Consider the following 27063-nt stretch of genomic DNA (forward strand, 5'->3'; position numbering starts at 1 on the left):
AGTAGCAGCAAGCGTCTCGGCCAAGTTCTTCTTTGGATTCCTTCGTCCAGTGGTCGACTCCGCCTTCCAAGCCAAAAGCCTTGCCGTTTCTGCATGTTTCTCCCATTCATTCGCAGCCTAGCTGTCACTCGCACAGCCGGGTGGCTGTCCTCTGAGGACGGCCAGCCAGCCACTCACCTTTGGGTGCATTCTTGTAACCAAGGGGATTAAGCACAGGGCGTTTTGAGCACCTCCCTTGCTTCCTGCCCTACCAGACACGCTGGAGCTACAGGCGTGCTTCACCAGTGAATCCCGCCAAAGACAAAACTAACAAAGGGACCAAACCTGGTTTGGCACGCAGAGTAAATCTCAAGCAGGGGCAGGCAGAGGGAACACTTAATGCAAAAAGTCTTTCAATCGAATAAATTCAAGATACTTTTTTTATATATATATATATAAAATGGATATATTTTCAATAATCCATGTACAAGGAGGTACAATATTCAGTTATACTCGATTATTGACATAGTAATGCTTACAATTTTGTAATCTAGAAGTTCATTACATTAGTACATAGTACTACAGTTCATAATGTGCTGTCATAGTTTGGTTATTTCCATACAAATAAGAAAAACAATCCTCATCAATTGGTTCAAAATAATGTCACAATTCAGAACATGTGAGTATTATTGATCTCTCAGGTTGGCATCGCTATGCGTTTCGGGCTGTTGCTCCCTTCTCAAAGTGTGAGCAGTCCAGCCAATGACCCAACTACCAGTAAGCACACCTGCTTTCCTGCACTAAGAAAACGTACTAAAACTGGCACATTTCTCTATTACCAAGGGCTTTGTTAACCGGCTCATTACTTGTTCTAAGAATACAATAATAATCCCCGATATCTTTACCTGAAGAAGGGTGCGACAGCACAAAACGCGTAGTAATTGGTAGGTGATGCCAACCTGAGAAATCTCAGTTCAAGGGTTAATATCTAGGCTCATGTCAAAGGGTTTACAGCATTGGTAGGTGAAGGGATTATTCAGAAAGGCAGACACTATTTCTTCAGTCATTACAATGAACATAACCATTGAGTCATTGATGTTTGTATTACGTTGTTTGGTGTTTCATATAGGAGCATATTTGTAATGTTTAGAATCCAGTGTAATATTTGCCCTTCGTCACTGGGAAACGGTTAACAATTGTGAATCCGATTTCTAAATCGGATTCTAATATGTTGTTGCTATTCACCAGATATGGAGTACTTATTTTAACTAGAAGTCTGATTTTTGTAAAAAAATATTATTTTTGTTTTTCAGCCCAAGTGTGGGTTTATTCCGGTATCCAACTGTGTGAGCAAGGAGATAAAGCACAGAGTTTGCCGCTTTTGCATGTATCAGCATCTCAAGGTAGGTTAAGTGGGTGCATGATTTTATTTTTTGCATTTATTCAACGCTGTACACAAATCATCACATCACAGTACAGTCCATAAGAAAAAATGGTGACTGTAACCAAAAGAAGACTAAAGAGATTCTCCTCATCGGCACACCTGCTCCCTCCTTTCCTGGCACTCTCTGGCCAGCCTCTCTTGGCCCTCTTCCTGCTCCCACCTGTGAGGCTAAAAACCTCACGGTCATCTTCGACTCCACACTCTCCTTCTTTCCTCACATCTCTGTCTCTAAGAAGTCACACTACCAGCTGCACCTCCTCTGAGGGATTGTTCCTTTCCTCTCCTTCCCCCTGAAGCTCACTGTCTCCAGAGCTCTGGTTTTCTCTAGGCTGGACTACTGCAACAGCCTCTTTCTAAATCTGCCTGCCTCTACTCTGCGCCCTCTGCAACTCATCCAAAACAAGACTGCGAGACTTGTCCTTGGCCTCAAGGCCAGGGATGGTATCTCTCCAGGACTGTAATCTCTGCACTGGCTCCAAGTGGCTGCGAGGATCAAGTTTAAAACGCTCTGCTTTGTCCACAAGGCCTTCTGGGGCCTCAATACCTTCAACTCTCTTCCAAAATACCTTCCTTCTCGAGCTCTTCGCTCATCCGCCTCCAACTCTCTCAGGGTCAGTCGCTTCTCCAAGCAACAAGTTGGAGGTAGATCTTTCTTGGGCTGGGGCCTCCCTCTGGATCCGCCTCCTGAAAACTGAGAACCACCTCTGGTTCCGGAAGCATCACAAGACCTTCCACTATGCTTCTGCTTTCTCTCCCCTGCTGAACGCCTGACTGAAACTGCACTGGTCACCTGGCTACCCTTTGTCCTCGGGCTCAGGTGTCCTCCCCGCCAGTTGCCCACCTGCACTGCCCCGCTGGCAACCTATGCACTCTGGGGCTGTTTCTGTATCCCTACCGCCCCCTACCAGCACTTGACACCTGTTGTCTGCAGTTACCCCTGCCACTAGCTGGCCACACTTTTATTTATTGTTCTTTTTATTGTTTTATTGATTTTCTGTTTATCCTATGTACTGTACTTCCCCTCTCCCTTTCCCCTTGCAATTCTCCCCTTCCCCCCAGTCCCCTGCCCTTGCACAATCTGTTACCTGGCCTAGTAAGATCGTTGTCTGTCTTCCCTCTGTTCCCCTCCCCTGCCTTGTCGCACCTTGAAACACTTGCGTATAGGTGTATTGTAAATGCCATATACATATCATTAGGTTGTTTTCTACATAGAATAACTGAGTCATTCAGTAAAGAGTAACATTAGGGTGTACTTTCCCTGTGTTATCTAACCCAGAGTATGTGGTTTTAACTGTCCCTTATAAGTCCTACATCAGTCACTTGTATAGTTGGGAAAGATCTAACCTGGACTCCTTGTGAGAGTAAACAAAGTATATGGTTTTTACTTACATTGAGTTAGCTGTGTGCCATTCAAAAAATAAGTTACCAGTTACTGCTTATCTCAATCTGTGTTTCACTGATCTCAAAAGCAACTGTAATTGAATATTACATCCTTAGGTTATACTCATCTAGTATTACTGTGTTATCACAAAAAAAAGGTTTTTACTGTACCTTGAATAAGTGTTCCACTATTCACAAAAAGTATATTGTCTGGTTGGCTGTCTGATTTGTACTGAGTCACTGTATAACTGGTAGGGTCTGCTGCCCTTGCATGTAATGTGAATGTAATTGTGAAAGTAACCATTCCAAATAAGTTTAATACTTTGCTCTGTGTACCTTGAAGTATAGTGCTGTGTTTTAAAAATTGTGATCTCATATAATGTGTTTGTACGTATTTCCCCTAGATTTATCCGTGCATACTTGTATTTAAATTGGTCATTTATTTTGAAATACATTGTGTTTGTGTTTCTTTGCATCATTTGTATTACAATTTCATGTGTACTGATTCTACAGTCCTCTCTCTACTAAGAAAAGCATGGCTGCTCTGTCTCCGCTACCATGAACTCCTGGGGTACAGCCTTATACTAAGAGTGGAGTCTTGTACTGCCTCAGTTGAATGGTTTAACTAAGCCCTTATTTGGACTTCATAAAAACTGTCCTAACAGGGTTACATAGTAATTCCTTCAACCCATTCCTCATGTAACATTTTGCTACACTAACTCACTTGAATGACTGGTGGCAAAGTTTTTTTATTTTTTAATTTTTTAATTTTTTTTTTTTTTAATTTTAACTACCTAATGAGACATGCATCTTGAGGCTGATAACCCAGCTGCAGTTCTGCACCCAAGGGTGACCATTTTCTCAAAATTGCCCCTCTTCTTTTTTTTCTCACTACTTCTTGTCAGTTTATTCTGGGCTTTTACTCTGTTTTGCATCAGGTTTGAGTCCTTTGTGTAGTTTGGTGGGCTTCAGCCCTGAAGCCCGCCCAGGTGACAATGTGTCTGGAAAGGCAGGAAGTGACTGAGGCTCCAGAAACCTCAGTTTCCTTTGTCTCTAGGTGTGCCTGAGTGAAATCAGTTCCAATTGGCCGGCTGGCTGTCCTGGATGACAGCCACCTGCTGTGTGACCCACAGCCTAGGGCTGTGAATGAATGGGAACTTGTATAAAAAGCGAGGTTTTTGGGACTAAGCAGAGTCGACCACTGGAGGACAACATCCTATCGGAAGACGAGAGGGATGCCAGCAGGACCCTCCTGGACCGCCTAGGGCCCGGTGAAGCCCTGCAGCTGTGCTGATCCAGTTTTCGAATCGGCAAGGAAGACCCGTAAAGGACGACTTCTTCCCGTAGGCTGCTGGGACCAACTATCCTTCAAACTTTTTTTGGCGCAACCCTGATTTTCTGTGACTTTCCAAGGCTGCAGAAGCCCTGTACCCGGTGTACCTCGACCAGCTATGAGTGCATTATCTTCCGAAGTCCGAATCTGGCCAGATCTTTGTGGGAATCCAGAGGACCCTACAGAAGCAAGAAATCTGCATCCAGTGTCCCCTCAACAGAGTCCAGGACCAACGGATCAAGGAAATCCTGACCAGAGCTTTTCGTTCTTGGTTGGCGCTGGGAAAAATGCACCAAAACCACAAAGAGCCGTTGAATCGACAAATTCATTGCTGCTGAGTCCCCCTCAAGTACTTCCGCAGGAGCCCTCCAGACGTCCTCCCTTTCGTAACCACAACCAAGGACCAGAAAAAAGGGTCTACTGTATTTCATTGTGAAGGCAACCAGCTGGAACAATGTCTTCATTTCATTGGTACTTTGGGGTACATTATCCTTTTGCCATTTGGGATGCCTCCAACTTTGGGAGTGCTATTTAACCCTACATTAAGTTGACCTCAACTTACTTGCATTGGCCTTACAGCTTGTGCTTTCTAAAGGCGGTGACTATTGTGTTGCTGTGATTTCTCTCTCTTGTATATTGACTATTTAAGAACATATTTCTAAGAAGAAGAGCATCAGAACTTTGACTTTGCACTTTGGCTGTAATGGCTTTTTAAAGGCCTCCTTCTGAATCAATTTGCTGTGGCAGTTCTTGTTCCCTTACAGGTTTTAATGTTGAACACTTTAATGCTGGGAATAACAGACTGCCTGCATCCCTCTGGAACAATCTAACTGTTATAACCCCGATCAGTCTGTTCTGATCTAAGCCTAACCTTGAAAACTCAATATTTCAAAGGTAATACTATATACATGCCATACTGACCTCAAATGACGTCACCTCTGGGTGCTGGAACATGTGTAACGCATAAATGAATTACTCACCTGCTTTATTGTTCACTTGTTGAATTGAATCTTAACTTGGAATTAATGTTACAGCTAATTGCTGCTTTGTAAAGAATACTTTATTTATCTTTGCATATAAATAAATAATTTATTTTCTGAGGCTTGTGGGATCTGCTTAGATCACATGCTGTGCATAGGCCGACATCTAGTGGAAGCTGCGCAGTATTAGTTTGTTTTTCGAAACTCGAAAAGGGACGTCGAACAAGGGCGTGCTAGTAATATCCCTAGTGTGACGTACACTGTACCCATGATCCCTCACGCGTGTAGGCCCTTCGGATTGTTTTTTTTCCTCCATACTGGTCGGACGCATGTTGCGGAGTTCCCTTGGCATTTGCCATTAATTCTAAAATTGTTTAAACATCCCCGTTCTTTCCACCCTACACCAAAGATCGACGCTGGTGAAGATCGAGGAAACCAGCCAACGGACCTTGGGCCTTGGAAGGCCTCTGGCCTCGGCCTGGGCCTTGAAAGGCCTCTGGCCTCGGCCCTGTACAAGTAGGAAGAGGTGGGGGGTGGTCATACAAGCTCCCACATGTATTTCCTACATATACACGCCTGCTGCCAAATTAATTCATACGGAGAGTATGCCTTTCAAATTCTGCCCTAAGTGTAACGGGAAGTTCCCCTGGGTAGATGAGCACAATACGTGCAATTTGTCTCTCCCACAAGACCATCCCGAGGCTACCTGTCGAGCTTGCAAGCTCTTCAAGCCGAAAACACTTGAGGAGAGCTCCACTAAACGCTGGACCCACTATGCCAGGCAACGAGAGGGCATGGACGCCGAAGGGTTTTTTAGCAATGGCAGCAACGCCGCCATTTCAGATGGCCAGGGCCGAGGGGTGACTTCAGACACCCACGCGCAAGCCCCTGACCCCGGAGGACTGGCCAGCGGCTCATTTATGGGGACAACACCCGATGGCATAAGCGCGAGACACACCACACATCAGCCCCAGCCGCGATTCGACACGCGTGTCGAGCGATCAGCAACGGAAGACACAGGGAGAGTGGTCCAACGATTCTGTCCCCTCTGGGCGTTCTCGTTCGAGATCGCCTCATGACAAAGACCAACCGTCTGCGGTTGGAAAAGGTGTCGCACTCCTGGAGGCCCGATCATCGGAAGAAGATTCCGACCTCTATCCCCAGTCAGGACGCGGAACGTCTACTCCCGAGATTCAACGTCCTTCCTCCAAAACCTCAGAATCTCAACGTACGGCATCGGGTTCCTCGGAGGCCCCCGAAAACCACTGGGAAACATTCCTCTAGTCATGGAAAGGGGGAGACACAACACAAGAAGCCTTCAGAACACCATGATCATAAGGAGAAACAAAAGGCCCTTAAATAGTAGGAAAGTCTAAGGTCCCTGACCCTCCCACTAAAGGAAAAATTACTCCACCCACTGCTCATGACATGGGTATGGAAGAAGAAACAGAAGAGGTTGTAGTTATCCCTAGCTCCAAGGAATGGAGTTCAACTGATATCGACAGGGTTATGCGAAGAAAGACCCTAATTATTTTCATAGTTATGCCAACACACCAGCTACCTCGGCCCCTTCGGGGTCCAAGGATTCTCAAACCCCCCTAATAAAAGACCCTACTCTGATGCCCAGGTGCAGGATTTGGTCACAGACCCTTTGGTCTTTGAATCTTACCATTCTCAACATACTGTGATGAAACAGACCCACAAATTATGGAAGACCAGACGGGGGTCTCATTATTATTATTATTATTATTATTATGAGGAGGAGGACCCTCCTCCTCACCGGTAGATAATCAACCACTCCTCAACGAGGTACTGGTCAAGGCTGCAGCCCATTTTCAAATTTACATACAAGGTGTCCAAGAGGACAGGGATTTTGTGGAAGAGATCCTGGGTGACAAAAGAGCCATTGCTCAGGCTATCCCTATATTAGTCTGTCCAGCGTAGAATTGACCCCTCGCTGGTAACTCCTAAAAAAAATTATGTGCCGCACCTTCTGATCCCCTATACATTATGGGCCAATTAAAACCTGAATCCCTGGTAGTAACAACCACCAGAAAAAGGGCAGGGACACCTCTCGCTTCTTCTGAAGCACCTCCCGATAAAGAGAGCGAGAGACTATATACTCTCAGCAGGAAAGTGGCCCACACTTCCGCCTATCGGGCACGAATTGCATACACCACAACTCTTTTGGCAAGCTAGAATTGCCACCAGTTGGAACAAGTAGCTGCTTAGTATCCTCCACACCTGAACCACTGAAGAGCCAGTTGGCTCAGCTGGCAGCAGATGGAAGGTTGGTATCGGGATGAATTCTGAAAACTAACTTTGATGCAGCAGATAATGGTGGAAGACTAATCGCAGAAGGCACTGTGATAAAGCGTCATGCATGGTTAAGACAGTCAGGGTTCAAACCCGAGACCCAAGCCACCCTTATAGACCTGCTGGTAGAGCCGGACGTACTATTCGGCAAGGCAGTGGAGGAAGCCTTAAAGACAGCGAAGGATGAGTACGAGACATTAAAATCTCTCAGACAACTTACAAATAAACGCTCAGGACAGAGGGGAAAATCAAATTTTCGTCACTTTCGGGGCCAAAGCTCCCAGAGGGGTTTGAGCTTCACCTCATGGGGCAACAATCAGTTCCAAACATCATAAGCCGTCCCTAGAGGACAGGGCAGAGGCGGCATTAGGGGTAGAGACAGCCGCGCCAGAGGTGGTGCGCCACCGAGTAAACAGTGACGTTCTGCTCCCCTCCCATGCATCCCCAGTAGGGGGGCGCATTTCCACCTTCACCCACGCATGGGAAGGATCGGAAGGATCACTTCGGACAGATGGGTGCTGTCCAGAGTCCGCAGGATACTGTATAGAACGACTAGAGCGCCCCCACGACCATCCTCCAAGACAGGAGGTACACTCGTTGGAGCACCAGAAAATCTTTCTCGAGGAGATTGCCATTCTACTTGCAAAGGACGCCATAGAACTTGTCCTGGGCAACCAGGTAAACGGGTAATTATTCTACCTACTTCCTTGTGACAAAAAAGATCTGACAATGTGCCCAGTATTAAGAGGGATTACATGGCAACATTGGATATGAAAGATGCATATATTCATATTTCAATGTTCCCAGCGCACAGAAGATTCTTGTGTTTTCAAAATGGACAACCAGCACTACCAGTTCAAGGTGCTGCCCTTCGGTATAGCCTCGGCTCCAAGGGTATTCACAGAGGTACTGGTGGTGGTGGTGGCCCACCCACGCAGGGATGCAATCTCGGTGTACCCTTACCTGGACGACTGGCTCATCACAGGGGAAACCCCCTTAATTTGCAGACTAAACATTCAAAGAACAATCAACCTCCTCTTCCAATTGGGCTTCTCAATCGACGAGAAAAAATCAAGCCTGGTGCCAAGCACCTCAAAACAGGTCCTAGGAGCTGTCCTAAACACCCAGGAGGAGTTGGCCTTTCCATCAGAGGAAAGAATTCGGAAACGTTGCTGCAAATTCCTCTATCGGCCCGGTCGCCAAATAAGGGTGCGCAAAGCAATGCATTTGCTAAGCATGCCGGCATTTACCTGGTTCCCCACGCGTGCCTGCGACCCATGCAGGAATGGTTGCCGAAACAGTGGTCTCAAGCAAGTGGTCAATGGGAAGATCTAGTGGTCGTTTCGCCAACACAAGTACAGAGTCTTCGCTGGTGGACAAGAGCGAGCCTTACGAAGGGGAAACCCTTCTACGATCCAGAGATACAGGCCACTGTCACAACAGACGCCTCCCTAACAAGGTGGGGAGCCCACTACCTGCACCATACGGCTCAGGGTCTCTGGTCCCACACAGTGGCTCAGAACCACATCAATCTGCTAGAACCTCTGGCAGTCTTCAGAGCGTTTTGGGCATTCAAACCCCTCCTATCCAACCTGTCAGTGCAGATCCTAACAGACAGCACGACAGCGATGTTTTACTTAAACAAGGGGGCACTTGTTCGCCAAATCTGTTCAAGCTTACCCAGAGAATTTGGAGATGGGCACTCAAAGGGGAAGATTTACCCGTCATCCCAACATGTTCCAGGGGATCTCAACTCACTAGCGGATGCTCTGAGCAGGGATCCCCTTCCAGAAGAACACGAGTGGACACTACACAAAGAAGTCATAGGAGACCTCTTCTCTCAGTGGGGTTTCCCCGCTGTAGACCTATTTGACACAAGCGAAAATAGGCAATGCCCAGACTTCGCATCCAGGTTCCCCCAGCCAGGCTCAAAGGGGAACGCCCTCTGGATGAATTGGTCAGGGATGTTTGCCTATGCTTTTCCACCAACCCCTCTGATGAGGAAGGTGGTCAACAAGATCCACAGGGAACCAATGACACTTATCCTAGTTGCTCCTATGTGGGCGAGACAACCATGGTACCCACACCTACGCAAATTGGCGTTCTGTGACCCCATCAAACTCTCGTGCCGGTACAACCTACTCTCCAAGCACGAGGGCCTTAACAGTGCATCCTCAGCCCAACTCAATGAACTTGGCAGCATGGCTCCTGAAGTCCTAGAGTTCGGACATCTCAATTTACCCCAGAGATTTATGGATATCTTGAAAGAGTCAAGGAAACCTAACACAACGCACTGTTACTATGACAATGAAAACAATTTATTTGGTGCCAGAATAAGCAAATCAACCCAGTTGATTGTACTCCTTCTAATGTCGTCACCTATATGCTCCACCTATTGGATGCAGGGTTAGTGTTTAACTCGCTTAAAGTGCACCTGGCAGCTTGATCAGCCTACACCACTTCCTATAACAAGGTGTCATGGTGGAAAGTGCCAGTTGTCAAAGCATTTATGGAAGGGGTAAAGAGACTCCACCCTCAAATTTCTAACCCACCACCAGGTTGGGATCCTAATGTGGTACTTGCTAAGCTCATGGGACCCCCCGCCCCTCTTTGAGCCCATGCACAAATCTAGTCTCATACACTTGCTTATAAAACTGCCTTCTTGGTAGCCATCACATCCATAAGAAGGGTCAGTGAAATTCAAGCTGCAGGATCCTTTCTTTACTGTTCATAAGGATTTTACGCACTCACCCTAGGTTCTCACCTAACTTCATTTCCAAATTCCATGTTAACCAGTCCATTGCACTACCGGCCTTCTTGCAGGAACCCAACAGCTCTGGTGAGGTGAAACTCCACACTAGATGTGAGGAGGGCAATCCTCTACTATGTAGACAAGACCAGGCCGCTAAGACAGACAGATCAACTGTTCGTCTCCATAGCTCCAGACAGAGAGGGAGATCGCGTCTTTAAGAATGCCATCTCTAAGTGGATAGTCAGATGTATCCAACTGTGCTATTCCCTTTCAGATAAAACACTGCCTTTTACGCCGAGGGCCCGCTCTACAAGAGGTACTGGAGCCACTCTGGCTTTCATTGCAAATGTACCCCTTGACACCATTTGCAAAGCAGCTATATGGAGCTCTATTCACACCTTTACTCAGCACTACTGCATTGACTTTCATTCCAAGGCAGATACTCAAGTGGGACAAGCGGTTCTAAGAAATCTGTCCGCTCATGACCCTTCTCACATCCCACCTCCTTCTAACACTGCTTGCTAATCTATGCACAGCATGTGACCTAAACAGATTCCACAAGCCTCAGAAGGGATACATTACTCACTGTAATCGTATTTCTGATGCTTGTATCTGCTGAGATTCACATGCGCCCACCCTTCCTGCCCTCTGAGAGAAGGTGCATGGATGCTTGTAGTCTTATCTATCTTATCTGCTTGGATACTCTGTACTCGCGCTACTCATCATGCTACCTCATGTCAGAAAAAATGCAATCGGAGGGTCCTACACGCGTGAGGAATCATGGGTACAGTGGACGTCACACTAGGGATAGTATTACTGGCACGCCCTAGTTCGTCGCCCCTTTCGAGTTTTGAAAAACAAACTGTAATACTCTGCAGCTTCCACTAGTTGTTGGCCTATGCACAGCATGTGACTCTAAGCAGATACAAGCATCAGAAATACAATTACAGTGAGTAATGTATCCCATATAACTTGTGTTTAATTGGATACTTGTATTTACTGATTTCATTGCACAGCTCTTAAGATGAGCCTGGCTGCTCAGTCACACTACCAACTTGTGTAGTACAGGCCTATATTAAAAGGCGAGTTACTGTTAGGGAGAATTCTCATATCTGTGTTGATTCCCGTGAACCTTGGAGACCCACTGCTCTTTTGCTGGACTTTAGGACTTTTTAATTTTAACCCTGGAATGAGTGAGCCCAATTTCCCTACCATTGTGCTTTTCTACCGCAGGCTGAATTCTCAGCTGCAGTGATCCACCCGTGGGTGACCATTTTGTCAAAATGGCCCAGTCTTCTTTTTTCGCCATTTCATGTTTGTGAGGTCTTTCTTGGGTATTACTCTGCGCGCCAAACCAGGTTTAACCCTTTTGTTCGCCATGCCTTTGATGGGTACTGAAATCTGCCTTTGGCTCCAGTGTGTCTGGCAGGGTAGAAAGCGAGGGAGGTGCCCGAAACTCCCTGTCCTTGGTAACCTGAATGCACCCAGTCGTGATTGGCTGACTGTCCTTGCCGCCCTGCTTTGTGAGTGACAGCTAAACTATGCATGAATGGGGAGAAACCTGCATAAAAGGCGAGGCTTCTTGAGCTGAAGTCTGAGTTGACCAATGGAAGGAAGATCCGACGAAGGAATCGTGAAGAGAAGCTTGCTGCATCCTCCTGGACCGTTGAACTGCCATACTGCTGTGCTGAAACTCCTTTTCCAAATCGACAAGAGAAGCTCCGGAAAGGACAACTTCGTCCCTTGGGTTGGTGAGACCAATTAACCCCAAGTCGAACTTTGCTGGAGGATCTTGGAAACGAGTGCCAGAGGTCAAGGAATCCGTAGTAGAGTGCAACATATTTAAGCCGGACTGAAGCTCCAGGAAGATCCCGAGTACCCTCCCGAAGCAGGACAAGTCTGAGTCGCCCCACCAGAGTGCTGAACTCAAGGAGTGAAGGAAACCAATCTAGTGTCTAATATTTGCGCTGGTGCTATTTGCCAGTAGCTGAAACTGCAAAGTGCCGCTGAACTGCAAAGAGTCCGTAGCTACCGCAGACCTCTGAACTGCTGTGCAGGAGTCCTTCAGACGTCCTCCCTCTTGTCCCCATGACTGATACTCAGGATCTGCAAGTCTGCAACCAGGATAGAAGCCAGCTGGATCCTCTTCTAACTTAAGGTACTGTTCTGAATAAGGGGTACTTATCCCTGTGTCTGTAGCTTGCTTGTCTCAGTTGAGATTTGCAGTAGCTGTCCTTCTTGAGATATTCTAGCTATAACTTTTCACAAGTGTAACCGCTTGTGGCCCAACAGTGAATATCTACAACAAACTCTCTAACTTTGCAAAAATGTTTGCTATCTAAGAAGTGCCTCAGCTCCATAGACTTTGTTCCAAATGGACTTTGGCTGTCCTGGCTCCCTGCAGATGAGTCTTTCCCATTGACTTGGATTCTATCTGTCCCTCATAGGTGATGCATTGGTTTGTTAACTAATATTGCTGGCAAAATCTTTATCTAGACTTCATTGGGAGATTTAAAACTGCTCACATGCTCTGAGGACCTTAACCTTTTCCTTCCATTAACCTTACCTTTTCCACAACCTTAGAATTCTACCAAGTACAAAAGTGATGTATAACTGCCAATAGTGTCCCAGTAATTGAAGTCACCCCAGGATGTAGGAAGTGTGTATGAAGCATCTCTAACGAATATCTACTTGCTTATCCTGATTCTGAGAAAGTGTTATGAAATGTATTTTTATTGTTGCACATATCCCTTTTTAAAGAATGCTCATCTAAAACTGACTGATACATATTTTACTAGAAAACCTTGAGTGTAAGTGTTATTTGAATACTTGTATTTGTGGATTTCGATGCTACAGCTCTACGGCTCACATTTACCCATCTTGAGAAGTCTGGCTGCTCAGTCACACTACCAACTTGTGTAGTACAGACCTATACCAATAGGTGGGCAACCTAATACAACAAGGACAGACTGGTGTAGTCTCCTATAGGGTTACTGTATCCATTCGTCCCTAACAGTTAACTAATACCAAGAGATAAGTCTTGCGTGTCCCACACCAGTTGGACTGCCCAAATGCTTACCTAACAAGGGTGTATTTCTTAAGTAAACTCTACAGCATTTGGAGAGGATATGTTGCTAATTTGCCTCTACTATTATGCCATGTGAAGATTTCAGTAATTGTGAATTGAGATTGTGATTTTCTGTCAATAAAAAGGTTGAAAACTCCAAATGTTAAATGATTTGCATATGCTAACCAATGTAACTCCCCTCTGACATACAGCATGACCCAGAGGGAATACAACAATGTATAGATAAAAATGTTTGTCTGTGCAGGTATCAAAAGGAAAATGGAAGAAGATGAGCAAATACTGCCCCATGGATCTCTTCTCAGGGTGAGAATGTGTTTTTAAGCTTTAAATATGTTTTGTATATTGTTTTTCTGCAGATTTCTAAAAGAATCTGATAAGCAAGTTCAACTTTAGACTAGGGAGATCGAGATGTATAGATCACATACACAATGACTGTCGAGAAATAGATTATCCATATAGATATCAAAATATATTTCAAATGGATTGTGTCCTCCAACGTATTCCACAGCTGTGCTGCTTGGAAATGTTTTGGTAGAGGGCATCCTGCGTCGGGTCGATGTCCCTCGAAGGCCTCTGTCGAGGGTGACGTCATCGGATGTTTAAGTAGGACGCATGGCGCTAGTAACCCAAGTTCCGTTTTTACCGCAAACGGGTTTGCTTCGAGAACTCTGCGCGCCTCGTGTTATCTACTTCGATAATGTCGTCTTCTACCCATCACGGACCTGCACCATATCTGCTTGTGGTGTCTGGGCGAGAGCCACGACACAGACGACTGCTCAAAGTGCCAGTCGTTGAATGCCAAGGACTTGCAGGAGCATATGGAGAAGTTGCAGGTAGGTCGGGTATCCAAACCCCGTAAATCCAGTAAAACTGCTGGTCTTTCCACCGACGACTTGAGGAGTGACGCTCCCTGTCAGAGGGAGTCAAGGGGATCCCGGTCCCGGAGTGGTTCTCGCCACTCTTCCTCCTTGTCGAAGCACTCCCGGAAGCGGCGTCAACGGTCGCCTTCCCCGTCCTCGGATGATGGCTCTGCGAGGAAAGTGGCTTGCCCCATTAAATCTTCTACTCCGGAGAAGTGGGAGGCATTCAGGGAGAAAATGCTGGAGATTTTTCAATCCCAGGGCATTGTCCCATCTGCGCCTTTGGTTGAAGCCGGCGGGGAGCGGTCTGGGTCCAATGCTAGCGCGCCTTCGGCCCCAGACAGTTGGCACGATAAACATGAGGAACCATCGAGGTCCCGTCCCATTCCGACAAGGCTCTGGTAGATCACCAGAGATGTGCCAGATCTAGATCGTGGTCTTCGTCCCCAACAAAACCGTCAAAGTCTGGGAAGGTGTCGAGGCCGCCTCCTGACTCCAGGTCTGTTCCTGTACCTAGGAGGGAGTTCTTTCATTCTTTACAGGATATTTGAGGATGAGGAGAGGTCTGATGTGGATTTGGAGCCTTTTGATGCTCCTGGTGACTCCTGAAGCTCCCGACATGGTCTTTTCTGGGGACAGTCAGCTGGAATATCTGCTTCAATCTTTACAATCTTTACATGATGCCTGTTGCCTGGACACATCACCTGAGATGGAGTTTGGCCGGCCAGAACCTGGGGCTCATGCTGAATCCTCCTGTAGGAGGTTGATGTTGAGGGTTACGGAGTACCTGGGATGGTCCGGCCCTCCAGTTGAATTCGATCAGGATGACCTGACTGACATTTTAGATCAGGGTTAGTCCACTGACCCAGTGTTGCCTTTTCACATGGCGTTACAGAAAAGGGTGGCTGCTGCTTGGAACACCCTGGAGTCTCTTCCGGCGGTCAACAAGTCGTTGACTAAGAAATACCACCCATCCAGTAGCAACCCCAGCTACCTATCCACACACCCCACTCCTGAGAGTTTGGTGGTTCAGGCGACCACGACCACCTCGGGGCAGGCAGCGTACCCTACCATCCCTCCAGATAAGGACGACACGCGCTTAGATGGATGGGCAGGCAAGGTATTTTCAGCTAGGAGTATGGCCCTTAAATCGGCAAACGCCACCTGCGGCTTGGCCAAATTTTCGCACACACTGTGGAATTGTCTCTCTGGCGGCTGAGCATATTCCCGAAGGGAAATAAAGGGATGGATTCCTTGCTATTGTCCAGTATTGCAAGGATGCCATGTGTGAATCCCTTCAGTCTGGGTTTGACACGGCAGATGTTGTCAGCCGGTCCATGGCTGCGAGCACCGTGATACGCAGGTTTGTGTGGTTGCGGAAGTCAGGCTTTGCACCGGATGTGCAGGCCTGTCTTCTCAACATGCCTTTTGACGGCTCTCATTGTTTGGCAGCAAGGCTGACGAGAGCCTTGAGAGGTTGCAGACCTCCAAAGCAGCTGCTAAATCTTTGGGCACAGCTGTGCGTGAACCTCTGCCTTTTCGTCCTAGGGGACAGCAGTGGAGGGGTTCATTTCATTACTATTCCTCTTTTAGTAGTGCGAGAGGAGCGGCCAGTCAAAGGGGCCACCGTAAGGGTCTTTGCTGTGAACGGTGACGAGGTGCCGAAGCCGCTCAAGCAGGTGCCTCTTTGCCATCAGGTGCGCTGCCACAGCCACTCCGAAACAGCTATGAGGCCAAGTCTCATTGTTCGCCCTTTGGGGGCAGACTGTCTCAGCATCTCGAAGAGTGGCGAGCCATTACTTCAGATGCGTGCGTTCTGGAAACAATACAATATCCCACGGCTAGTGCCTACCCTTCCTAAATCGAACTCATGACAATCCACCAGGGAAACTCTTTGAAGATTCCGAATCTGCTCCTTGTGCAGGACATCTTGACCCTGCTGGAGAAAGGCGCTATAGAACTAGTGCCTGTGGTGGAGAGGAACAAGGGCTGGTATTCCCCATATTTTTTGATTCCCAAGGAAGACTGAGGACTGAGACCCATCTTGGACTTGCGTCGCTTGAACAAGTTCCTCAGGAAGGACAAGTTCAAGATGGTCACTCTTTCTCAGGTCCTGCAGGCCCTTTGACTTCAGGATTGGTTGGTGTCATTGTACACACAAGATGCTTATTTTCATGTGCCGATCCATCCAAAGCACAGAAAATACCTGAGGTTCGCCGTTGGTAGCTCGCACTTTGTTTCGGGTCCTGCCATTCAGGTTGAACTCCGCCTGTGGGTCTTCACCAAGCTCATGGTGGTGGAGGCAGCGTATCTCAGGAGAGGAGGGGTTCATGTCTACCCCTACCTGGACCGACTGATCCGAGTGCGTTCAACCGAACAGGCCTTGTATCGTCTCAGCCTCACCTGCCACTCACTTCACAAGCTGGGCTTCTCCCTCAATTTCAATAAGTCGCATATGACACCTTCCCAAAAGCTCCAGTACATCGTGGCTGTGTTGGACACTTCCTTGGAAGTGTTAGCCTCCCAAGTTGAGGGCTCATCACATTGTCCAGATGGTCGACAAAGTTCAACATGCCCAGTGTCTCCCGGCTTTTGAATTCTTAAGGTTGCTCGGCCTCATGGCATCCTGCATTTTTCTGGTACCAGAGGCCAGTCTGTGGATGAGATTCCTTCAATGGGCCCTCAGGACAGTCCCAATTCTCAGGCAAGATGTCGGATCTCCTTCAGATTCTGCTCACGATCTCAGAGGATCTTCTGTGGTGGGCCAGCAAAGGGAATCTGATGAAGGGAGAGATGTTTTGGATACCGTGGCTGGAGGTGACGGATGTTTCCCTCACAGGATACGGGGGGGGGATCATCCCAACGACCTGACCGGCAGCTGTCGTTGGTCTCTGTCTGAATCCAGACTTCACACAAATCAGCAAGAGGGGGGGTGGGGTGTAGGGTCGCTCCCGCTGTGCAGAGAGGCGATGCATCTCTGGTTCTGGGCAATACAGCAGGGAATCTCACTCTAGGAAGTTAATCTGGCCGGAGAGGAGAATGCAGCGGCGGACGCTCAGAGCAGGCAGAGCGCTGTCTCCCATGAGTGGGAGTTGGCTCAGGAAGTCCTTCAGGAGATCTTCGCCCTTTGGGGAACCCCTCAAATGGATCTGTTTGCGACCGGTGCCAACTGGAAGTGCGAGACATATTGCTCAAGGGAATTTCCTCTGAGAGGAGCTTTAGGGGACGCGTTTGTTGTGGATTGGTCATTCACCCTTCTGAACGAGTTTGCTCCAGTCCCCGTCATTCCTCAGGTTCTAAGGCGGTTGCAGAGGTTCGGGTCCCACATGATCCTAATTGCTCCGGATTGGGCCAGGAGAGCGTGGTACCCGGACCTTCCAGAAATGTCCATCTTTCCTCCATGCCATCTTCCCCACAGAGAGGATCTTCTCTTGCGTCGGGGTTCTCCATCCTGAGGTCAAGACTTTAAACCGTCACGCTTGGTTTCTGAAAGGTTGAGATATAAGGATTGGGACCACCCAGATGACGTGATGGAGGTGTTGCTTTCGGCCAGTTGTTCGGAGTTCCTTTGGTGTATGTTTTGCGACTGTGCAGAGGACACCATGTCGATCCTTTTCAGTGTTCCATTCCGATGGTTCTTTCTTTGGCCCACAATAATCTTCAAGTGGGTACCATTAAAGGTTAGCTGGCAGCGCTGTGTATTTTCAAGCGCTTGTCTGAAGAATGTTCTTATTTTAAGATTTCTTTGATTAGCCAGTTTCTAAAAGGGCTCACGTATGTGTTCCCGCGGTCCCCTTTTCAGGTGCCGGGTTGGGATCGGAATCTAGTCTTGAAATTCTTGATGGGTGCTCCGTTTGAACCTTTGCACTCTTGTCCTTGTCCTTCGAGACGGTTGACCTTCATGACAGTTTCCTTGGTTGCAGTTGCATCTGCTCGCAGAGTGAGCGAGTTGCATTTGAGCCAGAAAGTGGTACTTTCTGCTTTCTATCCTCATCCTGCTAAGGAAGAGGAGAGACTCCATAGGTTGCACCCTAGGAGAGCTTTGAGCTTTTATATTTCTAGGATGCCCAGGGTCCGACCAACTTTTTGTGGGATACACTGTACACTGATTGGACCAGGCTGTTGCCAAACAGACCTTGACCATGTTGATTATCCTCACCATTGCTGAATGTTAGATTGGCTGGCAAGGACCCTCCTGAGGGTTTGCAATCTCACTCCAACAGGGGCATGGCTACATCCAAAGCCCTACAACGGGGAGTTAATTTGTGATGCTGCACACCTTTGTCGAGCATTACTCCATGGATACTTTCCATGGTCAAGATATGGCCTTTGGTAAAGCAGTGCTCTTTTCTGCCATCTGATTGGGTATATACAAAATCCTCTCCCTCCTCTGTTCACTGATACTGCTTTGGGAGTCCGTCAAAGATGTTGAATACGTTGGAGGACACAATCCATTCGAAGACTTACAAACTGGTAACGTTCTTTCGACTGGATGTTCCAACGTATTCCCCATCGCCCTCCCAGCCTGCGCCTCTGAAGAATCTCCCATGCTATTGCAGCTTACGTTCCCACAAGGCTATGTGGAGTCATGGAGGCTTGGTGTGCGGTTATGGCACACGACGTGGAGGGAAAAAAACAGAACTGATGACATCACCCTCGACGGAGGCCTTCGACGGGCATCGACCCGACGCAGGACACCCTCTGCCGAAAATTTTCCAAAGTAGCAAAGCTGTTTTGTCATCCAACAAAATCTTTATCATTAAATGTCAAAGATGTGGAATACATTGGAGGAACATCCAGTCGAAAGAAAGTTACCAGTTGGTAAGTAAATTGTTTGTCTTTATTTTACCAAGAATGTTGCATTAAGATCCGTAAACTACAAAGTGTGAAGATGGATTTCCAAAATCAACCTTGGGGTGGATTTTGGGAGGCTTGCCTATTCTGATGAACATGGAACATACTGAAGTCTAGCCAAAACCAATCGAGGTAAGGTAGCAGAGCTGCAAGGCTCAGACTCGGAAGGGATCTGAGAGTGGTCTAGGGTTACAATGAGTTCACACACAACACCAATAATTCCAGTTAAACGGGCAAGTACAAAAATATACAATGATTTTATTGCGCTTTTAAACGCACACTAAGCAAATAAAACCTCAAGGCTAATAGTGTCAAATACTTAACTATATAGATCTAAACATACACACTTGGCAGAAGATGGAAAGCATTTCATTCAGTAATCCGTGTAGAACAGTTAAGCAGTCAGATGCATGATGTTCAGTAGATTCCATTTAGAGTAACTTTTAGGAACATGTTTCTGTGCTAATTCCCTTTAGCCTCAGAGACCCCAATCTGGGATATTTTTGATTTTTAACCTCCTGGAGCTTTTTGCCACTCACTCATGTGCACCGTATTAATGAAAAGGTTCACTGCCACCAGCCATTTACGGTAAATTTGTCCTTGTAACATAAACGTTACAATTAAAATGAGAAAGGGGATACTCCATATCTCCTCAGTACTCCACATAAGGTGGGGGTGCTGATCGCACCTAATAAAATGTAAAAGGGATCCAAAGATCCTGTCTACCCTTGGGAAACTGTAGTCTCACAAGGTTAGCTAGAGAAAGTTAAAAGGGGAGCCCCTATGGCAACCTGGAAACAATAGTTAGTCCCTTATTGCCTATAAGCTGTCAAAGAGGATACCTTTTAAAAGACATTATGGAGAGTCTTAAAAATGACACCTCAAAAAGAGTAAAAGATTCTATGAGTGTGGAAAAAGGTTCCCACTCACAGAGCTATAAGGAGAAATAACCCACCAGCAAAAGCAAAGAAGTTCTGGGGTTGACACAGGTTAGATAGATTTATCATTGCTACGTAAATCTTACCCAACAGAAGGCTAAAGAACAAAAGAACAATATGGCGAACAGGCAGTCAAAAACCTCTTAGAATGCTAGCCACTCTTGGCAGTTTTTTGCGGTAATTGCAATCATGCACAAGTAAAAAATTCAAAACATGGTAGGAAAATATAGGTACCCGGTCATTGCATTGAAGCATCGACAGCAAAACCATCTAAAAAAAAAAAAAGCATCTAATGCATTTTTTTTTAAATGGTAAAGGGGTTATTTTAATAAAAATGGGTTTTAAAAGTAAAAAAGGGGGGTACGGGGGAACCCCCACATTAAAAAAGAAAATGGAAAAAAAAATGCATTAGATACTTTAAGTTGGTATGGCATTGTATGCTTTGTCGATGAAATGACTATAAACCGAAAATCTGCTGCCACCAGCCCTTCCTTGAAACATTTCTGATGCTTGTTAATCTGCTTAGAATCGCATGCTGTGCATATAGTCCGACATCTAGTGGTAGTCGCTGAGTTTTGAATCTTTCTTTCGAGGCTCGAAAGGGGACGTCCACATGGGATAGCCTGTAACACTATCCCTAACGTGACATGCAGTGTAACCAAAATCCTTCACGCGTCGAGATCCCTCGGATTGTTTTTTTCCACCCAACTAGTTGGTCGCCTTATGCGAAGCTCGAAAGAGATATATTGCAAATTTACTTCTTTCTCCCACGACATGGTTGTCTAGACTTTCATCTTCGACGGCTACCTCTTGGACCCCTACGCCAAAGACGTCCACTGCTTTCTGAGACTGGTGCATTGGTTGACCGAGTTGACTGCATGACCCTGGCCTTCCTGCCAGGACTACACAGTAGGGAGAGTGGAGCCCCGGGGCTTGATTCTCTGAGAATGCATTTCATTATCCCCCTCTTTCCCTTTCTGGTGTGGCTGCCACCCTTTACCTCTGCTATAGAGAGGACTCCATTTAAGTTTTGTTCGTCTTGCTTCGGAAAATACCCTTGGAAGGACACCCATTGCATGTGCGATAGGTGCTTACCTCGTGACCTCGATGAGCGATCCTGTACGCCCTGCCAACTTTTTTGTCCTAAGACGTTAAAGGATAGGCGGACAAAACAGTGGGAGGCCTACGTGATGCAGGCTGAGTGTTCCCCATTTGCTCCATCACCTCGAGTGACAAGGACTCTAGTGGCAGACATGGCTCAGATGTAGAGGCCATAGACCTTTCTGCGGAATAGTTCGGTTCTCAGTTGTCCGTCCCCGACAGGCAGGCCACCGGTACTGCTATGGGATGATCACACTCCAGCGACAGGGGCACACCCGCACCTCCTAAGGATAAACCTACAACCCAACGAGCTCACTCGACTCATACGTTGAAGAAGCACCAGACGCCAACAGGCCCACAGAAAATGCTGATGTGCCTGCCGGACCACGCAATCTGCTGCCCTTCCCGCATCCTCGGCATGGGTCCGGGCATTCCACCTATAAGGGCGTCTCTTCTAAAACACTGTCTAAGAGCGCATCAGCCCCAAAGGTTTTGGCGGAGCCGACGACCACGATGACCTCTACAGGAAGGTCAAATCCCTCTCTCAACCACCAGAGCTACGCGAGAGTCTCTCTGCCGGTTCTGCCGTGAACCGACCAAAAAGCACAGCCCTCTCATCCAGAGGAGTTTTCTGAAGGGTCCCAGCTTCTCCAAGGCTTTATCTGATAAGTATCTATATTATCTAATATCTTTGTGGCTTGGAAGGCAGAGTCGACCACTGGACGAATGAATCCAAAGAAGAACTTGGAAGAGACACATGCTGCAACTCTTGGACCTTTGGTTTACCCGGTGAAGCCCTGGTGATGTGTTGAAGCTCCGAATTCGCCTCGACTAGAGAAGCCTTGCAAGGACGACTTCTCCCTTTTGAGTTGGTGGGACCAATCAACTCTGAAGTAAGCCTGTCTGGAAATCCTCGCGGAGCTGGCTGTACTGCCACTGCTGCTGGAACCGAAGTGCCAGGGAGAGGAACACCAGATTGTGTGCGTTGCTTTTAAGTCTGACCCGAGCGCAAGGAAGATCCTCCAGACTTTCCTGATGCTGGACTGACCAAGCCTGAGCCACCTCAACAGAGTGCTGGACCCCAGATGCAAGGAAAGTCTGAAGTGGTATCCGAGATCCGCTGTTATTTGCTGTCAGACGCGATGATCTGAAGCACTGAAGAACCGCTGAATTGAAGTTTTCCCATTGCTGCCGCTTACCTTTCCATTGCAGAGCAAGAGTCCTGATGCGTCCTCCCTCTTGTCCCTACGACTGAGGCTCAGGAACAGGATCTGCAGAGCTGTACAGGAACAGAAGCCAGCTGGAACTATTTCTTCTAACCACATGTACTGTAAAGTCTGAGAACTTACCTATTGTTGTGTAGCTTTGCTCTCAGTTGAGACCTGTCTTGGTTACCTTGCAGAGTTGCTAAAGCTTTATTTATTTGTATTTTTAAAGAGCACAACTGCCCTCGGGCATTGCGGCGCTATTACAGAAAGCTCACTTAATATAGGTACAATATGAGGACACAGTAAAAGAATGGTTAGACATTGCTCGTGTTCCAAGGTTACCTGGGAACAGTGGGGCAGGTACATGTTTACTTCAATAAAGTGGTTTCCAGTGCCTTTCTGAAGGCAATGAGGGATGTTGCCGATCTCAATTTAGGTGGCCGTGAGTTCTAGGATTTTGGTGCTAGAACCTCAAAACTCGACCCGCCAGCTTTGGTTCTGTTGAAGTTAGGGATTGAGAGTTGGTGTGTGTACATGTCCTGTTTAGGTCGGAGTGTCTGCACTTGGTGTATTCGTTCGGTTGGATAGCTGGGAGCAGATTGGGATAGGCATCTATGGGTGATGGTCTTGAACAAGATGCGCTCTTTGACTGGGAGCCAGTGGGCTTTTTGTCTTGCTTGGGAGATGTGCTCCCTCCTGGGGATACTGAGGGCTGCTCTCAATGCGTTGTTCTGTGTAATTTGTAATCTGTTCAAGTTTTTGGCGGAAGTGCCCAGTAGGAGGACGTTGCAGTAGTCCAGTTTTGCACCTGTAGTGGCCCTGGCAATGTTGAGGCAGTTTTCAGTGGATAAGTGGGGTTTTACAGCATTGATTATTTTAGGTGAGTGCTGCTGCTGAGGATATATAGCTTACATGTCTGTCCATGGACAAGGTTGAGTCTAGGTACACTCCCAAAGTTTTTACAGAAGAGGAGACTGTAATTACAGAGTTCTCAATTTTTGAAATTGCAGTATTTGCTGTCTAGTTTTCTGAGGATTTCTCTAGGGCCCACCGGTAGGATCTCTGTCTTGTCCCCATTGAAAAAGAGGCCATTGGCTGCCTTCCAGTTCTGGATGATAGCATAGATGTCTTGTAAGGTTTTTAGGTCTTGCTCGTAATCACCAGATAGTGGGAGAAGAATTTGTGTATCAACGGCATAATTGGTGAAGGTTATGCCGAATTCCTCTAGATCGTTAAAGAGTGGTAGGGTAAATAGATTATAGTGCGTAGGGTAGGTGCAGGAACCTTGTGCTACTCCACAACTAATGGGGGATGGAGTGGCTGATGCTTGGTCTGAGAAACCCCTCATGGCTCTGCCCTCCAGGAAGGATGTGATCCAGGTAGTGGCCTCAGTGGAGAAGTTAGCCTTGACTGAGGTGTGTCTTTAGGACTTTGTGGTCCACCAAGTCAAACGCAGCCGACAGATCGAGAAGCAAGAGGATTGCAGATTTGCCCTTGTCCATAATTCTTAGGAGTTGTTTTTTTTTTTAAGTCAAGCAAAGCTGATTCAGTGCCATGCCGCGGATAAAACCCAGATTCTCTTTCCTAGGATGTTGTGTAATTCTAGGTAGGCTTGTATCTGTAGATATGCAGCCTTGTCCAAAATTCTCAACAGGAATGGCAGTTGTAATTGGCCCATAGTTGTTTGGAGAGTCAGGGTCTAGGGTGGGCTTTTTTTAGCAGTGGCCGAACCCATGCTTCCTTGAGAGAAGAGGGTACTGAACCAGAGGCAAATGAAGCGTTAATGAAAGTTGTAATGAAGGGTGCTAGTGCTTCAGAACAGTCTTTGATTGTTTGCTGGACAGATGTCCCCTTTGCATAGTGAGGGTTTTATTTGCTTCATTAGGAGTAGGACTTAAGGAATGGTTACGTTTCTAAAGGTAAATGGCGGTGGTGGTTTGCTGTCAGGAGGTATAGGGGGGGTTAGAATTATATGCATTGTATGTTGTGCGGGTTGGCTTTGGTAGGTTGTCAAAGTTGGCTGTGATTTTCTTTTTATTTATTTATTTTGTTATTTTTGCGAAGGAAGTCAATTTTGTCCAGCATAGCCTTCTGGATGTCCTTACACCATTTCTCGTTCTTAACAGTTTGAGGTTTGGACGTGGGAGGTACGACCAGCTCATTGAAGACTGCGATTAGTTCTTTTGAGTGGGATTTAGCATTATCAATTCTGGTGTTGTAGGCTGCGGCTTTAGCTGTGGCAGTGGCATTTTTATATTGCTTAGCGATAGATAGGTAGGAGTCGCGAGTGCAGGCTGAAGGGCAGGATTGCCATTTGTTGAGGGCGTGTCTTTTGGGTACTTTTAGGTCAAGTAGCTCTTGGTTGTACCATGAGTTAAGATGAAAGTCTTTTTGCTTTTTTTATTTTCTCTAGTGGGGCGATTGTGTCGATCACCCCTTTTAATAGTGGTATTGTAAAGATCAACCAATTGAGTAGGGTTGCTTGAGAGTGGTGATGCTCGTGCTGAGATTTCTAGGAGAGGGAGGATTCTTTCTTTCGTGAGCAGTTGTTTTTTTTGATCTCGCTAGGGCAGCTGACGTGGGAAGGTTTTGTAAGGATTCAGCACTTGTTGGGATGTAGAAATGGATGAGATGGTGAGTTGTGGGGTATTGGAGCTGATGTCTACCGCGCAATTGTGGTCGACTAACCAATCCAGTATGCGTCCTTTGGTGTGAGTGCCAGAGTCGACTTTTTGAATGAATTCTAGGTTTAGGAGAGCTTTATCAAAGGCTTTGTGTTTGTCCTTTGTATCCTTGAAGCCGAGATGGCTTGGAAGTCCAGGAGAGCGCCTGGAGGACGGTAAATAAGGTGCATTGTCATTGTGTCGTTGGGCGAGGAGGAGATCTTTACAGATGGGGCGTCAAAAATATCTGATTTGGCAGATTTACTTTGTCTGGCCATAAGTGTTAGTTTGACTATAAGGGCAACCCCTCCAGCTTTGTGTGTGGGTCTATCCTGGCGGAGGATGATGTACACAGGGGTGTTGGGACTGGCATATGGCTGGTCCAGAGGCTTCATGTAACCATGTTTCTGTGATTGCTAGTGCGTCTAACTCCAAATCAAAGATTAAGTCGTGGATTTCTATGGCATGGACTTGCATTGATCTATCATAATCAGTGCAAGTTTGATTTGGGTGGTCTTATTTATGCTAGGTTTAGGTTTGGCAATGTTGATGGGATGTATGGTGATGGGTTCCTGGGTCTTGAGTGTTTGTGTGTGCTGGTATGAGGTGTGTTTTAGCAGTGTGTTTGTGATTCATGGTGGGGGCTTTGGATGTGTGAGCTCCTAGTCTTAAGTTTCTTAAGTGCACGGGTGGCATGAACAAGGGGGTTTGAGCGATTGATGTGTGCGTGTGTGGCGTTATTTAGCGATTTGGGTGGTGTGGCTCTGGAGTGGCAATTGTAGTGCTCATTTATTCAGAGGGCCGGCAGGAACGGAGTAGGAGGAAAAGAGTCTGAGCAGGGGGGGGCATGAGAGGGTGGTGCTTGGCCATGTTTGGAGCAAGGTTGTACAAGTAATCTAGTAAGTTGTTACAATTGGTCAATGGGAGCACAACTGTGGTGAGGCTAGTTGGATAAGAGGGGTGAGATGGCGAACACGTTGGAGTAGTAATGGGCTGCTCTGTGTTTACGTTCTGGAACTGAATGGCTATGGGCACCGTACTAGAGGGGTGGTGATGAAAGGTAGATTTAGCCCTAGTTCAAGGTTAGCAGTAACAGGTAATGGTGATCTACTGGCCATTGAAATTGTGGACTACCATAATTAACAATCTCCTCAGGCCTCAAGCAGCCAGAACTTAGTCCGAGTGTCCACCCTCCAGACTGAACACATCCAACTGATTTCCCCAGCACCACACCTACCGCTATGAAGCAGCTATCCTGCAACAACCACACCAGCTGCACACATATCCGGTGCGCCCACACACCATACCACATTCTCTCTCTACTGACTTGAACTGCGGTTCCCGAGGGCGTTCAACCTATCAGCGCTTTGAGGTTATACCAATGATACATAAGGCGCTATATAAATGCTAAGTAACAGAACATAAAAGATTTTTCACATTGGTATTACTAGTCCGGTAGAATCACAAGGTAGCATATAATCTAGAATTCCATGCACATTTAGAATTCGAGCGTTGTGCAGCAAAAGTTAACGATTTAATACACAGCAGTTAGAGGTGGGCGTTAGTGAGTGTTACCACTAGTAAAGGAGACACAGCAAGTAGAGGATGGGAGTGATGGAGTTAGCTAGATGCACATGGGGACTGTGTCATGAAAGGCGTGGCGTGGCATGGCAGGTTTAGGCCGTGCGGCGGGCAGAGAAGCAACCCGCTTCCTAGTATACAAATGCACAGTAGTCTGGAAACTTTACAAGTGGGTGAGTTCGGAAGCTTTGCCCCTCACACGCCTCCCAGCTTGTGGCCCTTCAAGTGTTCTATTTTCTACAAACATTCCTAAAAACATTGCAAGACTTTTTACATACCTGCATAGATCTTCAGCTCCCCTTGACACTGTGCAATTAACATTGGCTGTCCTGGCTCCCTGAGCGACTCTTCTTACCTCAGACTCTGTGCTTTATCCTTTCCCCAGTAAAGGGTTAATTTACTAAACATTGGAAGGTTTCAAAAGTACTTAAATGTTTATGAATTAATTGTTAACCTTTGTTTTATTCCTCTATTCTATCTTTTACACAAAACTCCGTATTGCTCTAAATGTACCAGTGATGAGTCGATGTCTACACTGTCCTAGCTATTTAAGTCACCTGAGGGTGTAGGGAGTGTCTGTGTGCCA

The 27063-nt window shown here is 46.8% G+C and overlaps 1 protein-coding gene across 2 annotated transcripts in view; it reads left to right on the top strand.

Annotated features, from left to right (window-relative positions):
* The window catches only part of IPPK (inositol-pentakisphosphate 2-kinase), a 322707-nt gene that overhangs the window by 139387 nt on the left and 156257 nt on the right, over positions 1-27063 (top strand). For both annotated transcript variants that reach the window (XM_069643864.1, XM_069643865.1), the window contains 2 exons: positions 1293-1382; positions 13517-13575. In XM_069643864.1, coding sequence (XP_069499965.1) covers positions 1293-1382; positions 13517-13575 — 149 coding nt within the window. The remainder of the gene's footprint in view (positions 1-1292; positions 1383-13516; positions 13576-27063) is intronic.

The sequence above is a fragment of the Ambystoma mexicanum genome, chromosome 2p, assembly GCF_040938575.1.
Source record: "Ambystoma mexicanum isolate Mex_15411 chromosome 2p, UKY_AmexF1_1, whole genome shotgun sequence".
NCBI classification, from domain to species: domain Eukaryota; kingdom Metazoa; phylum Chordata; class Amphibia; order Caudata; family Ambystomatidae; genus Ambystoma; species Ambystoma mexicanum.